Source organism: Gopherus flavomarginatus, chromosome 17 (assembly GCF_025201925.1).
Source record: "Gopherus flavomarginatus isolate rGopFla2 chromosome 17, rGopFla2.mat.asm, whole genome shotgun sequence".
Classification (NCBI taxonomy): domain Eukaryota; kingdom Metazoa; phylum Chordata; order Testudines; family Testudinidae; genus Gopherus; species Gopherus flavomarginatus.
In genome coordinates this window covers 12623539-12640217 of record NC_066633.1, presented here as the reverse complement: position 1 = coordinate 12640217, position 16679 = coordinate 12623539, and the positions used below count along the sequence as shown (strand labels likewise).

General features: G+C 42.1%; 1 protein-coding gene across 1 annotated transcript in view; it reads left to right on the top strand.

The window, feature by feature from the left end:
- Window positions 1-16679, top strand: part of NUP188 (nucleoporin 188) — a 44879-nt gene that overhangs the window by 2310 nt on the left and 25890 nt on the right. The window contains exons 2-21 of the mRNA XM_050927084.1: window positions 653-756; window positions 1698-1778; window positions 2245-2289; window positions 3047-3139; window positions 3254-3373; window positions 4059-4270; window positions 4805-4919; window positions 5693-5893; window positions 7055-7144; window positions 8807-8872; window positions 10967-11086; window positions 11892-12018; window positions 12180-12335; window positions 12988-13114; window positions 13895-13982; window positions 14086-14162; window positions 14672-14786; window positions 15347-15467; window positions 15667-15733; window positions 16315-16443. Of these exons, the coding sequence (XP_050783041.1) occupies window positions 653-756; window positions 1698-1778; window positions 2245-2289; window positions 3047-3139; window positions 3254-3373; window positions 4059-4270; window positions 4805-4919; window positions 5693-5893; window positions 7055-7144; window positions 8807-8872; window positions 10967-11086; window positions 11892-12018; window positions 12180-12335; window positions 12988-13114; window positions 13895-13982; window positions 14086-14162; window positions 14672-14786; window positions 15347-15467; window positions 15667-15733; window positions 16315-16443 (2254 nt within the window). The remainder of the gene's footprint in view (window positions 1-652; window positions 757-1697; window positions 1779-2244; window positions 2290-3046; window positions 3140-3253; window positions 3374-4058; window positions 4271-4804; window positions 4920-5692; window positions 5894-7054; window positions 7145-8806; window positions 8873-10966; window positions 11087-11891; window positions 12019-12179; window positions 12336-12987; window positions 13115-13894; window positions 13983-14085; window positions 14163-14671; window positions 14787-15346; window positions 15468-15666; window positions 15734-16314; window positions 16444-16679) is intronic.

Sequence of the window (16679 nt, the reverse complement as noted above, 5' to 3'; positions counted from 1 at the left end):
AAACATCTGGCAACTCATAAACATCTCCCTCAAGACAAAACTGAATGTGTACAAAGCAGTTGTTAATGCCATCACAACATATAGCAGTGAGACATGGCAACTTACCAAGAAAGATATGCAAAAGCTGGATGCATTTCATCACAAATGTCTGAGAAGAATATTGGGAATAACATATAGAGATAGGAAGACGAATGAAGAAGTGAAAAAAATTACTGGGCAAGGCACCCTCTCACAAATAATCTACAAAAGAAGACATCAGTGGCTGGGACATGTGCTGAGAATGGAAAAAGAACGCTTACCAAATACCGCCCTTGAATGGAAGCCAGAAAATGCAAGAAGAAAAAGAGGAAGACGGCGAATAACATGGAAATGAACAGTTCTGAATGACATCAAGCACCTCAACATGAAATGGGAAGATTTGGAGAGAAGGGCAGTTGACAGGCAAGGATGACAAATGCGGGTAGCCCAATATGCAGCAAAGCATGGGATAGTCTAAGGTCTAACTGTCCCTTTCTTTGCACATGAAGTGAACTGTGCCAAACAAGTCGTGCATTGAGGTTACAGTATGTATATTAAATATAGAAAAGCCAGAACAATCACTGATAAGTCTGATTGTTAAACTGACAAAAGCCAGCATTTTCATGACTAAAAGGGTCGTCTTCTTTCTTTAGTGCAAGTTCAGCCGAAAAAGTAAAAGCTGATAAAGATGTGGCTGCTCCACTGAAGGAACTGGGCCTGAGGATCAGCAAGTTTTTGGTGAGCAGAGGTCCTAGGCAGTTTAATTCTTGCCCTCACACTTGGAATGCACAGCCAGAGATCTGGGTTTGTGCTTTCTGTTCTTGACATAGTGTATCTTATCTCCGAAGAAGATAACTGAAGTGTAATCTTTTCTAATTTATCTCCTGCTAACTGGATAAAGAGTTACTTTCTCTATGCTGAGGCTTTTGCCTACAGTTTTTCTTCTCCCATTCCCTGTTGGACACATACTTTTTTCTGCAGTAAGATTTTGTCAGGTCAAGTCATTTCTCACAGGTATTTAACTAAAACAATAAGAGTATCAAATTCTGAAGCTCAGTTAAGTTTAATAAGCTGTTTTAATGTTCAGTAGAAGTGAATTTAAGGCTATTTTCAATCCTGATTATTCTAAACTAAGTTATAAGCAAGAACTGAAGCAGTAAGCTAAAATTTTCCAAAGTGACTAGTGACTTTTGGGTTGCTTAATTTTTGGTGCCTAAATTGAGATCACCTGAAAGTCTGTTTTTTCAGGAAGTGCTTAGCACTTGCTCTCTGAAAATAGTGCTTTTTTAAGGCATCTCAAACTGGACACTCAAAATCCCTTGTCATGTTGGAAAATCTTGACTAATTACCCGCAGAATTGGGTTCCTTCCAATCAGAAATAGAACAGGGTGATCCGTTTATGATAGGACCCTTATTTAATTGATCCATTATACTCCTGCTGGAACTGAACTAGTCACATCTACATTATTTTAAAATGTACATGTTCTGCTTTCCTTAAACAAACTCTACTGACCATAACCCTTAAGAGCCCCAGAGGAAACTAGTTTATTTACACTTTTTGGAAGAATTTATTCCAAAGGGAAGAGATGCCTGAATATATGGAGTGACTTTGCACCTTTTGATAAACTTAGCTGCCTTGTCTTATTCCTCTCTCTGTCTGTGTGTCTCTCTTGTTTCAGGGGCTGGATGAAGAGCAAAGTGTGCAGCTATTGCAGTGTTATCTTCAAGAGGATTACAGAGGGACCCGGGACTCACTTAAGGTCTGTAGTATGTGCCTGAATCATGCTACTGTCTCTTTTCCTCCTTAACCCCAGTGGTTCATTGACATGGTTGTGCATGATGCTGAAATCCAGATTTGGAAATTATTTTGGTACTTTTTCCCCCTGGATTTCTGATGTTCAAGTACATTACAGAAAATGAGTTATCTGGAGTCCAGGTCCAATCTTCTAGTCTGTCCTGCCTGATGTGAGTCTGAGATTTATCTGAACTCTTAGCCATAGGAATGTACTGACAGGTGTCTGAGAGAGAGGGGTAGGGATGAAAGGAGAAAGAATGAAAGGAGTGAGAGGTAAACTCATGCTTGCAAGTGAGAATCTGTGCTCTGTAACGCTGAAATCTGGCCTCTCATAAGAAATGATGTCTTTTATTGCTTTCAGTATGAATTTTTTGGTGACTAGTGTAGGTGCATTAAGGCCACTTCCTTATTCTGTTGTGTTTTGATTGCAGACTGTCCTGCAGGATGAAAGGCAGAGTCAGGCTCTGATGCTGAAGGTCAGTAGTTTTCATTCTTATTTTCATTTTAAAAAGAGATGTTGGCAAGGAACTAATTTTGTTTGCTATTGGTCAGGAAAAGCTGGGAATGGTTGAAGTGTCCCTTCAATGTAAAGAGCAAATCTGGGGGCATTTTTCCAATTCATTTGTGAAGTAGTAGTAATACCTTGCTCTTTATGTAGTGATTTTCATCTGCAGATCTCAAAATGCTTTACAGAAGAGTAGCTGGCCATAGACTAGAACAGCATGAGCAGTTACTCTGTACAGGGACTTTTAGGCTGTGCTGACGGAAATTGGGCCAGGCAGAAATAAGCACTCCGAGGATAGCCACGGCTTTGCATTTCTGTGCTCAGTTGTCATCCTAAGAGATGTCTTTGGAAAGGGGACTGAAGATCACACCTATGTAATTATGGGTCCAAGAGGAGAAAGAGATGGAAATCTCATCTCTCCTTTTTGCTCTGCCTTGTTCCTTTCTTTCTGAATTAGCAGTGGAATGAAAGAACCTGTTCCAATATATGAAAGGGGTGGTGTGCGCACATGCATAAGAGTGAACTGGATGCTTTTGTCAGATGACTTAAACTATCTCACTGAGTCATGCCATTACGTTGAAGCGTCCATTGTAGGTAGTGCGTGGGCAATGTAAGTTTATGAGCATAGTCACTGCAGTTTGGTGGAAGGCATCAGCGATGAGATAAGGAGAGGGAAGAGAGAGTTAGACACAGCAGCAAGTGATGCTGATGACATTGTGTTTTCACAGCTTGCTGACTATTACTATGAAGAAAGAATGTGCATTCTGCGCTGTGTCCTCAACCTGCTCACTTATTTTCAGGATGAGAGGCACCCCTACATGGTGAATACTTGAACCTTTTCCTGAATCTGATCTTACTCTTAAAGGACACATTGTTTGTCTGACTATGCATCTAAAAAGCTTATACATGTGTATGTTTGTGTTATTTTTTGAAAGGCACAATACTCGCAGTGTGTTGAGAAGCTGGACAAGGAACTGGTTCCTAATTACCGGAAACAGTTTGAAGATCTATACAAAGCAGAAGCTCCTACATGGGAAACACATGGAAATCTCATGGTATTTTGAAAATTATCAAAAATTATCCTTTATCAGAGTTTTTACTTTCTTCGCTACATTGTTGGTTAATGAGTACAAAGTGAATATGCTTAAATGCAATTAACAAGGACATTTCCAACCTTCTAAGGAATTTAAGGGAATTGTTTCCCTTTGGTAATACTCTGAACACATCTCGTTTCAGGAGCTATAGGCTCTGATCTTCAGATCTGAACTCCGATCCCCTTTGTAAAAAGCCTATTGAGCTGTCACTAGACCAGCAGGATTTTGGAGTGGTGCATAATCTGTTTTAAGCAGCCAACTCTGTGTACTCTTAGTAGTGTTTTGTTTAATTTTTAAATGAACCCTGCAGAATTGTGAAACTAAATCATCTGGCATCCTGGCAACTTAGGTAGTGTCTCCTGGGATAGGGTAGGTGTTTATCCTGTCTTCAGCTCTGTGGGCTGCGTAAAGATCACATAATCCCAATATCATTGGTTTTTACCTTAATCCCTTAATGCAATATGTTGTGGGATGCACCAACTGCCATTGAGGGGATGACTTTTAAACAGCGTTTCCGATGTGACGTAAGAGCAGGTTCCCTCACCATTGGAGCAGACTGATTTGCCCCAGCCACTCTCCAGTTCAGGTTGCTTCAGCTGACATGCTAGTTTCAACATATAATGGTAGGACTCTCCTCCTTGTACAGACAGAGCGCCAGGTGTCCCGCTGGTTTGTGCAGTGCCTCCGCGAGCAATCCATGCTTCTGGAAGTCATCTTCCTTTATTATGCATACTTTGAGATGGCACCTGATGAGCTGCTGACCTTTACCAGGCTTTTCAAAGAACAGGGATTTGGCTCTAGACAGACCAACAGGCATTTGGTGGATGAAAGCATGGATCACCTGGTGGATCGTATTGGGTAAGTCTTGTGTGTATGTATGGGATTAGTGTGCAATTGAACAAATCTCTTGTTCAATACAGAATATAGGTGTATTTCATGATGGTGCCCTCCAAAATCACTATTTGTGTAAACAATGTTTATCCTTATGACCTTTGGTTTAGTTTATAAAAGGTTTCTTCAGATTGGACTGAGACACAGCTAGTGGCTATCTGGATGTTGAAAATGTGGAATGTAACATGGTAGAAATAGGCCGAGGAAGAGAGGCCATCTTCAAATCAGAATAAATGGCTTTCCTATTTTGTGACTGTTCAGCCAGCAGTAGATTATTTTGAAGACCTAACCTGTCATCTCTTGGCACATCAAGATCCAAGAATTTATGTTCTTTGGATTATTACTCTTAATTCCACATAATTTTTTCCTTCATCAGGGGACTAGTAGGTAAATGTAAAGCTGATGGACTGTTCCATTATCCAGCCTTTACTTCCCTCTTTCCTACTGAATCTTTAAATTGAGTTTCTTTTTCTTGCTTCCTTCCCCTGTCCCCTGCTTCAGCTACTTCAGTGCTCTTATCCTGGTGGAGGGCATGGAAATTGACTCCCTGCATGAACGTGTGTTGGATGATAGGACGGAGGAACATAAATTTGCCAGTAACGGGCGTATGCACCAGGTAAACCTTCAATAAGTCTCTTGACATTTGTAGTTCCTCTGTAGTTAGAGATGGTTGTGGTTGCCCAAAGTAGAGCTGCTGGAGCTCTGTGGGCAGAACTTGTCTGTGAGATTCTGGATTTGCAGATTGACTGAACTAACATCTACATTACAATATGGGGCAAGTAAGAAGGAAATGAATTATTCATTTCTATTTATCTCATAAGAAAGTGGTTTTAGGGAAGGGTAGGGAGGAGCTGAGAAATGGTCTTAACATGGACATCAAAATGGGGAGAAATTAAACATCTGTGGTGTAGTATATTTCAAAGGTTTTCAGGGCAGAAAATAGGTGGGAGCTAGAAAAGCACAGTGAGGTCATTAAGTTATGGAGGAAACACTGGTGTTGCTCGTGCTCTGACTGATCTTTGCACACCTGACCTGGAATTTCACATTTGTTGTTATTTCACTGTGACACTTGTATCAAAACAACAAACTTCAATTTAAACAAGGGGCTATCCATTATTTTCATTAGAATAGTGTGTCCTTTATTTTTGAGACCCTCTCACCTCCATCCCCAAAGGGTATGAATCCGCATGACAGAAAAAACATGCTAAGCAGTTTCCTCCTGAAAGTGGAACTTGGTCAACTCTATAGATCCTTGTTTTTATACAAGACATTTATCTGCATGAATTAGGTGATTATTAGAGATACACCTCAGTCAGCTGAATGCTTGCTGGGTCAGGGCTTCTTCCAGCCTGTCTTGATTTCTTTGCTTGTATCCTGTCTTCTGAGCAGGAAATGGACCATCTGCTGCTGACTTTAGGGGACATATCTCATCATGCACCTGTGCTCTTGGCCTGGGCTTTGCTCCGTCACACAGTAACCCCAGAGGAGTCGACCAATGCAATCAGGCGAATGGGAAGTACTGCTATCCAGCTGAATATATTCCAGTACCTGACAAAGCTGCTACGATCACTCAGCAGTGGGGGGAAAAATGTAAGTTTCTCATTGTCATGTTTGTAGGCTCTTCAGGGTGAGGGAGCTCCTTGGTATTGGTAGCATGAAGATGTGGGGGAAGGTAGGTAGGTTAGGCCATTGTTTTTGTAAGTCTAATTCCAGTCCTGAATAGAGTGCATAGTGAAGTGTTGGCCAGTAAGTGACATCAGTTTTGTTGTTTCAGCTCCTTTCTGTGTAGGGTGGAAGTTAAATGAAGTGTTTGTCGGTTTAGAAGGCAAATACAAAATTTATTTCCCCAAGTTATTCTGCTAGGGACTAGATTTGGCTGGAGAAGGTCCAGATCTGGCCAGTGATTGGAAAATCTGCTCTTTATCTATATCTATATGAGAAAGATGTATATCTCAGCCTTTCAAGAGCCTTGTGCATTGATGCGACAGGGTCCCTCCTGTTCTGTGCCCGTGGCACACAATAATTTTGCCTAGTCTCCTGAGGGCTGTGTAATATTTTGTTCTGATTCTGTTTGTTGGGATTAGTTTGGAGGTAGCTGTGTAGTGTTTAGTGGACTGTGAGAGATGGAAGATCAAAGATGATGATCTTATGGTCCCTTCTAGCTCTAAACTCCTGTGACTTTTTGAACATTTATTACTATCATACTTAACTTGTTTATTAAGTTGACTCCATGGATGCACCAGCAATTGCAGCTTTTGGTTTCTGCCACCATTTCCCACAAACAGTTTCACTAGACAGTGTCGTTTACAAGAACAAACTATTCCAAAGCTCCAGTAGCTGTCAGTCAGCCAGACATTGGTGGAAGAAGAGCCCTCCCATTTTTCTGACTATTGAGTGTTTCTTGATATGATTTTTTTTGAAGAGGATTCTGAGCGGAGGGAGGAGGGTGGCTTTTAGACACATTGACTCATAAGAATTTAAGTGGTTTTGTGTGGCACTTCACTAACTGCTGCTCCCATTTCTACTATCTTCCCATAGATACATTGGCTAGCCTGAGGTGGGGAGCTGGGAAGCTGGTGATCCCCTCTCTTATATACCTGCAGAAAGGGGCGGTGGCTCAGAGACACATGTCTGTGATGTGCTAAGGAAACTAAGGGCTGTTATATGTGTTCTGTAATGAACTATACCCTGGTTCTTGAATAGGGTTTTTAGTCTTCACTGTCACTCACTGACCTGTCTTTTGCATTACAGTGTACTGCCAGCACAGCTTGCATGTGTATTTATGGGCTGCTTTCCTTTGTTCTGACCTCTCTGGAATTACATACGTTAGGCAATCAGCAGGTAAGTGTCAAAGGCTCATTGTGTCTGTTATCTTATTTATTATAACCTACCATAACCTAATATTCAAAATTGGCCACCTGTACTCTGGGTGCAAATTCTGTGTTTGGGATTGTATCCACTGAATGATTTAGGCAGACAGTTCTGCAAGTGGGGCCAACTGTGTTTTACTCCAAATGCATAACACAAACTTTATGGTTCTTCCAACTCTGAAAACTGTCAACATCTCTGCTGGGTACTAATTAAAGATCCAGAGTAGTATTTCTTACATTTTGATGGGCCAATGGTTTCCAAGCAAATGCTGGAGTATTGATCGGAAAGCAATGGGAATAAGATATATCATAATGGCACTGAGCTCCTAGGGTGTGGAGGACAGTATACTCTATTACTTCCATAGCAGATTTACCATATCCCATGCCAGTCAGTTCATTGGCAGTGAGTGTGGTTTTAGAGAGAGTTGGTGTATATACGGGTTAAAATGGGCTTGTGTATTTTCTCTTATTTAGCTTAGGGTGTGCAGTTCCAAATTAGGGAATGACTATTGCCATACTGTTTGGAGTGGCTCACAACCATGAGTGACTACCTCAGGGCTGAATGTCAAAGCAGGGAAGAGACACCAAAATGGTGGTATGTTTTTTGTAATTAAATTGCACCAGCTCAGTACCAAATGTGAACTCTTGGATCACTATAACAGTCTTACAGTAGAGTCACAGACAATCTATTTTGCCACCCAGACAAACTGGACCTAGTGATATATGGTCACTTATGTAAAAAATCACAAATATCCAAGTTACTCCCAGTCCCAAGAGACTAGTCACTCACTTAGGTCAAGTTGCATTCTAGTTCTCACACCAAAGACAATGCTGGTAGCTAATTCTGTAGTAAACTAACTATATGTTTATTAGCTAAGAAAAGGAAATGCATTATTGAGAGGTTAAAGCAGGTAAAATATACGTTTAGGTGAGCCACAGTCTGTAATTCCAAATGGTGGTAGAGATGTAATAAACTGCTAGTTTCGCAAAAGTCTTTTCAGGGTACCCAGATTGTCTTTGGATCTCTGCTTTGCATCAGGTACCATTCCCTGTCATAGTCCAGACAGTCCAGAGATCCTGGCTCTTTCCCCGAATCTGTACTTATAGCTTCTTCTCACAGAAAATTAGCTGACAGTGGGCTCTTTCATAACTGTGGGAGAGAGACAAGTGCATTTAGAGTCTTTGATCTCTGATCATCACACACAATGACCACTTGCCTTCAAATGCACACAAATTAGTACTTTTCTGCTACAGTTCTTCATTTGCATTACACAAGGCTTCTTTCTCATTTGATGGGTTATTTAATTACAGGAGTAATTACAATGTAAATGTAAATGTTTGCTATTACATTATAACGGGATACAGATAAGTGAAAACAATACATGTAACATCCCAAAGTTTTCGTGAAGTGTAAACACCAAATACATTCTTAAACAATTAACAATCACATTAATCTGCACTAATACACAAGTGAATTGGCCTGGGAGTTTGGCATGAGCTAGCACTTGGTCTACCAGCGTCACAAATGTTACTGTATTGAACCCTGGATTTCAAGGGAGGTGACAAGACTTGATTTGGAAGGAAACTATCCTAAAGTAATTTTAATTTGTCCCCAACGCTCTTTCCTTTGAAGGACATCATTGATGCAGCCTGTGAAGTTCTAGCAGCTTCCAGCATTCCACAGCTCTTCTGGAGGACGGTGAGTACTTTGGGACTTCTTTGGCTTTGCCTGCTTGCTGTCATACCTTGTTGAAATATGCTCTTTTAAGGAAGAAATGAGGTGTTCATATTCCCTATGACGAGTTGGATCACAGAAACCCCCTGAGCCCACTTTCCCTGCCAGGTTGGGGGTTCAATGTCCTGCCTGGTTTGAGCCAGACCCGTTAGCCTGCTACAAACCCAGACCCAAGTCTGAACCATGTACCCCAAAAGCTGCAGGTTTAGCTGAAAACAGCTTAAGAAGTGTTCCTGTCTCCAACACTCAGATGCCCAGTTCCCAATGGAGTCCAAACCCCAAATAAATCCGTTTTACCCTGTCTAAAGCTTATACAGGATAAACTCATAAATTGTTCACCCTCTATACCACTGATAGAGAGATATGCACAGCTGTTTGCCACCCCTAGGTACTAATACATACTCTGGATTAATTAATTAGTAAAAAGTGATTTTATTTAATACAAAAGGTAGGATTTAAGTGGTTCCAGGTGATAAGACAACAAAGTGAATTACCAAGCAAACTAAAATAAAACATGCAAGACTATGCCTAGTACAGTAAGAAAGTGATTACAGATGAAATCTCATCCTCAGAGATGTTCCAGTAAGCTTTTTTTTTACAGACTAGCCTCCTTCTAGTCTGGGTCCAGCAATCATTTACACCCCCGTGGTTACTGTCCTTTGTTCCAGGTTCTTTCAGGTAGCCTCTCCACTGCCAAAGGATATCTCTTGAGCCAGCTGAAGACCAAATGGAGGGGTTTCCCAGGGGTTTAAACAGACTTTCTCTTGTGGGTGGACACCCTTCCCTCCCCCTGTGTAGAATCTCAGCTACAAGATGGAGTTTTGGACTCACATGGGCAAGTCACATGTCCATGCATGACTCAGAACTTACAGGTAGCAGCCATTGTTCACATGCTACCTTGAATGTCCTCAGGTAGACTTCTTGTGTGGATTGGAGCCTTAACTTGCAAATTCCTTTCTAAAGAAGCTGCCCAAATGCCTTACTAAGGCGACTTAAAATCAAACAAGTACACAGCCAATATTCATAACTTAGAATACAAAAATAATACATGTATATAAATAGGATGAATATATTCAGTAGGTCATAACCTTTGCAGAGATATGTTACACGGCATATGCAGCACAAAACACACTCCAGTTATGTCATATCTACATTCACAAGCATACCTCCACAAAGCATCACGGGGTGCAATGTCACATTCCCCTGGTTGTAGTTTCTAGCAGGGCTTGCAGAGCTAGTTTCCATTTGCGTCTCTTATATGGTTTCTTTAGCCCCTCCCCCCATCCTGTTAAGGTACAGTCTGTGGCTGCACTGTTGATACTGAAACAAGTAGTAATTTACATGGTAACTTAAACCATGGCTGGGATTGTGAGGATGAACATTTTGCTTTCAATTGCAATTCCAGCTATATTAAAATTAAATGCTAGAATAACACTGTGCTGATATTGCTCTTCTCACAGAAATGGCTGAGATGTAGTGGTGTCAGAGACCTTCCCTTGCATAAAACGTCTAATCATGCTTCATTACAGATTTGCTCATCCATTTCCATTTTACCTTCCTACATTATACCAGGCACTCTCTCTCACCCGGGGGCATTAACACTGGTTGCCTATCACAGCAAAACTAAGGGCTGGAGTGATGCTTTTGTTCATGATTAATAGTAGGTGTATGTTCTATTGAGATGAAATTAGTGGTCTTTTGAATGGAGCCATTTGCTTAACGTTTAACAACACAAAGCAGGAAATAGCAGAACCCAGGCATCTCTCATCACCACCTGGCTCTGGTCAGATTGATTGGGAATGACATTTGCTTTGTTAATTTGAGAAGTTTAACTTTCCACTAAGGGTCAATGAATGATACAAATAGTTGAGTGTTGTTTTTTCTCAAAATCTTTGGATGTTAGGATTTGTAGATGCAACACGAATGTTCCAGCAGGAGGAGCCCTAAGCACGTTCCTCACTAAAGTTGCCTTGCTGCATTGTCCCACCCCCCAGCAGAAGAATCATGTTGATCATTTTTTGTTTAGTAACAGTTTTTCTTTTGTGTCTCCACGGCCAGGAGCCAACTGCAGGTCTGGGTATTATCCTGGACAGTGTGTGTGGGATGTTCCCACATCTTCTCTCCCCTCTTCTGCAGCTGCTCAAAGCCCTTGTATCGGATAAATCTACTGCAAAAAAGGTATGGAACCTGGCCTGAAATCTGGAAGACAGTTTGTATCTGGACAGAAAAGGAACATTGTGTCAGACTCTCTCCCTTTGCTTTGTACACACATCCCATCCTTGATGCCTTGGGTAACAACCATCAACCTTTTGGCCAAGTGGTCTGGACAGGACTTCCTTCTGAGCCTGCCAGAAGAGTTGCTTTTGATATAGGGCACACACTCTCTCTAGTACTGAATTTACTGCCTTCATAGCACAGACAATCCTAGGGATCAAGATAATAGGAACTGAACCTGGTCTTCCGTGTGGGACTGTAGAGTAATGTTGCTTGGGCCTCAAACATATTTTATGCTTTGGAACTACTTCCTGCTCTAATGCTTAATATGATGATCAGGGAGGCTAGCACAAAAAACAAAGTTCTGAGTATAACTCAGTTGCTGTTTTATGATGTGCAATCAGTAGATGAGTTCCAAGTAATTTAGACATCAAATGATAAATGGGGGAAGCACAGATTTCATTGCAACTTTATGGGAGCCACTTTGCCAGAACCCAGAGCTGAAGCACTACTCATAGCTTGTGACAATTGCCTTGTGTCAGAATGCTAACTTTTAGTGCTTTACTCATAATTAGTTCCTGTCTTCTTGATTGACTAGTTTAGAGAGGCGTTATTTGGGCAATTCCATGGGGACAGGATGGTGGTATTTCTGCTTCAGTAGGAGTTGGCATGTTGGAAGCAGACTATGCGTTTCAAGTAACCTTACCTTAATAGTTCCTTAGAAAGCTCTAGTTCTCTGTCTGTATACTGTAGCTCTCTCCGTTTGCAGGTGTACAGTTTCCTGGATAAAATGTCCTTCTACATTGAGTTGTACAAACATAAGCCTCCTGATGTGATCTCGCATGAAGATGGCACCCTTTGGAGAAGACAGGTGCCAAAACTTCTCTATCCCCTGGGTAAGGAATTCTGGTGGGGTCCTTGACCCTTGGAACACTGTCAGATCTAGTTTTTTATGAACCAAATTGCTTACAGGCTTTAATTGTGAAGACTGGATTCTGATCACATTCTGAAGCTTCTGACTTTGTTTTTGTTTCACCTTTTCCTCCCCCTCCCTTAGGACTGGGCCAGACAAACCTACGAATACCTCAGGGAACAGTGGGCCAGGTGATGCTGGATGACCGGGCATACTTAGTACGATGGGAATATTCCTACAGCAGCTGGACATTGTTCACCTGTGAAATTGAGATGCTGCTCCATGTTGTATCGACAGCAGGTGAGGCAAGAGGGGAATTGGGGTGGATGTTGTCGGGGAGAGAGAAGTGTGATGTATTAGTAACATTAACATAAGAGGAAAAAAATCAAGAGTAATTTCAGTGGGATTGGGACAGGTCCTAGGCACATTCTCCACTTCCTTTGGAACAGCCTGCCACTGTTACAGAACGGCATTGTGGCTGAGTCTAGCACCACATTGGGGATTGTGACAAGGGGAAAGAACAAATACTAGAGAAGAGGCATGAGGAGGAAGAAAGGAGAGAGTCAAATACAGCAGGAGGTGGAAAGGTTTCATTTTTTGTATGATGCTGTCTCCATAAAAGAGATCAGGAGGTGGTAAGCACTTATAGAGAGCTGGGCAAAATTTAAGATGAGGGAAAATAATGAGCAGGAGCCTTTTAAAATATCCCGCCCACCCTCACATTTCTGTGTTTGGTCATTTGAGGGACATGGTCCCAGTTTAATCAATTTCTGTATTGCACCCTAGAAAGTAGATGTTCCCTTCATTAGAGATGTGGAGTAATCTGAGAAGTAACTTACTGAAGGTTAGGACCTCTCTTGAGAGATTGTAGTAGATCATCCAAGGAGTGGAGAGAGAGAGTAATGCTGCTTATGCATCTCTCCAGACTGTAATACTAGTTTTCTTTATCCAGATGTGATTCAGCACTGCCAGAGGGTCAAGCCAGTCATTGACCTGGTTCACAAGGTCATCAGTACTGATGTGTCAATAGCAGATTGTCTTCTGCCAATCACATCACGGATCTACATGCTGTTACAGAGGTAAGTAGCTGACTAGCAGCAACAGTTAAGGCACCCCTGAAGTTGCTAGAAATGGGAAAAATGGTCAACCACAAATTTTACCAAAGGCTATTTAGGAAGTCTGTTGCAGAGCTGGGATTAGAATTCTGGAGTTCCTGCCTTCATGTCCTGTGCGTAGACCACTAGACTTCCTTGCCTACACACAACCGTTGTATTGCTGTAACTACACCTCTACCCCGATATAATGCAGTCCTCGGGAGGCAAAAAAATCTCACCGCCTCATAGGTGAGACTGTTATATCGGGTTTGGTCTGATATGGCATGCTGGCACGCCGTGACAGACTGGACTGGCTTCCCTGGTGGTGATTTAAAGGGCCTGGCGCTCCAGCCACTGTGGGGAGCCCCGGTCCCTTTAAATCAGCACCGGAGCTCTGACTGCGGGGCTCAGGCAGTGACTTAAAGGGCCCCGGGCTCCCTGCTGCTTTACCGTGTTATATCCGAATTCTTGTTCTGTCGGGTCGTGTTCTATCGGGGTAGAGGTGTATAATGATATAATAGTACAGCTCTCCCTAATGTGAATGCAATTATATCTGTATAAATACACCTGGTATAGCTATTCCTGAAGGAAGGGGAATACGCTTTACCAGTGCAAGGCACCTATATAACTGTGTCCACACTATGGGTTGTACAGAGTTAACTATTTCAGCAGAGAAATCACAACCTCTCTATACCAGTATAAAAACTGTATAGACCTGGCGTACGTTCTGAAGATTTTATATATAATACTCTGGGTTTTTCCTAGGTTAACAAGTGTGATCTCTCCCCCAGTGGATGTTATTGCTTCTTGTGTCAATTGTTTGACTGTATTGGCTGCCCGCATGCCAGCTAAGGTAAGAGGTTACCTTCTGATTTTCCTGAAATGGAATAGTGTGTGCGTGTATATATATATATATATATAAGGGGGTATATTTATACTGTTCTCTCCTCTTCTAGGTCTGGACTGATCTTCACCACACAGGGTTCTTGCCATTTGTTGCCAATCCAGTTTCCAGTATGAATCACATGATTAGGTAATTCAGTTTTCTCTTGTGCCTTTGCTTCCCTTGATAATATGCCATATGAGGTGTAAGTGTTTCACTAGTGTGGATTCTAGACTTTCTAAAATCCAGGCACTTAATGTTCCATTCTTACATAATAGACTGGCAAAATCCTTATTCTGAATTCAGTTCCACTAAATCACATGTGACTGTAAAGTGTTTGAGCTCCTTATATTTTCTATAAGGAGAAAATACAACATTTAGACTTACCCTCTGATCATAAACATGCTTAGCTTTGCAGCAGAAGCAAGATTAATCAGACTTATAAAATACAAGATACTGCCCTTAAGGAGAAGTAAAATACTTCTTAAGTGCAAGGGTGATTTGTCCTGAGCTTGGTGAGTCACCTTTTCTCTACTCAGGATCATTCCCCCATGTGTATTAGTTAATGTGATCCTCCTCCTCACTGCACATGTGCGCACACTTCTCCATCTGTTTGGTTCCTATTGTGCATACAATGCATTCTCTTGCTCCTTCCACAGTGCTGAGGGAATGAATGCTGGGGGCTATGGAAACCTGTTGATGAGCGTGGAACAGCCTCAGGGCGAGTATGGTGTCACCATCTCCTTCCTACACTTGGTCACAACTCTTGTCCGTGTAAGTGTTTCTGCAGTGCTTGTACATTTTCAGGCAGCAATAGGTTACTACTAGCTGGTGAGGATGAAGATGAGATAAAGGTGTGTACTGAATGTATGGGGTTCCCTTGGGTGGGGCCACCTCTGGTATCCTTTAACATACCCACGTTTTGTGCTGGGGCTCCTGCTTTTCCCATGATTCGGTCTTTCCAACAATCATCTTCAAGTTGCAAATTGGACTCGCTCCCTGATCAGGGTGGCGGGAGTGCTCAGTCTCTTCAAAGTCCCATTAACATTGCTCTGGGTAAGCAGGAAAGGAAAGCTCTTTGTCTGCTGCTTTTCTTTTTCTAGAGATCCAAGTGTATTTACCTCCATAACACATCTGATCTTCACTTGCTTTGAGTGCAAGAGAATAGAAATTGCTCATAAACCTCTGTCCCCATGCTGCATTATGCAGCACTGTTGGCAGAACTGTTCCGGCCCCTATTTCTGTCTTTGGAGTGTGAGGATTAAATGTCTTCCAACCAAAGATGTCACATCTTTGAACTAGGATCAAAACTGTAATGTTGCTTCTTTTTCTAGGGACAACTTGGCAGCACCCAGAGCCAAGGGCTGATGCCCTGCATTGTGTTTGTGCTGAAGGAAATGTTACCCAACTACCACAAATGGCGCTATAACTCCCATGGAGTGAGAGAACGAATTGGTAAGGATAGCTCTTCAAGGGGAGCGAAGTTGAACTCTGTCTAGAGAGAATGTGTCTTTCTCTGTTGTTTTTTTCCCCTTTCATTATAAATGGCTCAGTGAGCACTTGGATTTATACTTTATAATGTAACGGTACCTATTGCTTCTGAACTCAACAACTTCTCTCTCTGAAGACTGAATTCATTCTTCCTGCTTTTCAGGGTGCCTAATCCTGCAGCTCATCCATGCTATTCTGAATCTCTGCCCTGAAATGGATCCTCACAGCAGGTAAAGGGGAAGTGAATTTCATACATCACTCTATATGCAACAGCCCCATTTACAGTGCAGAAGACCTCAGTCACTGTCCTTTTGTTCGCAACTTGGAATGTGAAATACTAACTTGGCAACAGTATAGTGTGCTGCTTTGTAGCCTTGGTCCACCTTGCTTACGTTAGCCCAGGGAAATGGAGAAAGGGGTGGGAGAGAGGGTAAACCCAGATGGTTATGCAAAGCTGTTGATGAGGGGAAGGAAGCTAGTGGACAGGCGTAATTTTATACTGCTGCAGATGTGCACATTCCAGACTGCCATCCACTTCTCTGTGGTTGATGTGCCCACTCTGGGGGTTTGCACCTGACATATTGGGGAATGGGGGAGATGAAGTGAGTGGGTGGTATAGAAATTGAAAGAAGTTACTTTGTGTTAACTTTCATGGTGGAATCAGTAGGATCTTTCTATCTTGCATATTTCTAATGTGCTCATCCCTGTAGTGTCTGGGTTGATGCTGGCGCTGATACATGTTGAGTGTATCAGATCAGGCAGAGGACCTTTCCTTTGATTGCTTTCCAATGTCTGTGTCCTTGTCTTGCAGCAGTGCTCCAAGCCTGCAGTCCTTGTGCATCTTCAGCCTGGCCAACACAGAAGCAGGACAGGCTGTCATTAACATCATGGGCATTGGTGTGGATACCATTGATATGGTAATGGCCTCACAGTCCTGTAGGTGAGTCATGTGTTCCACTCTTGCAGCATGGAAAAAGCAGCAACAAATCATACTTGAAATGTGGTTTAACTGGGTTACATGTTGATGGGAGTCAATGTAGTTGCCAGTCAGGGCAACTGTCTCTGATCAAAATTCTGAAAAAATTACCAGGAACCTGCTGCTTATTCACAGCTTTCTGTCTCTGTGCTTATTCTCTTCATATACATTCCCTAATTCCTTCAGTTGCTTTTCATTTC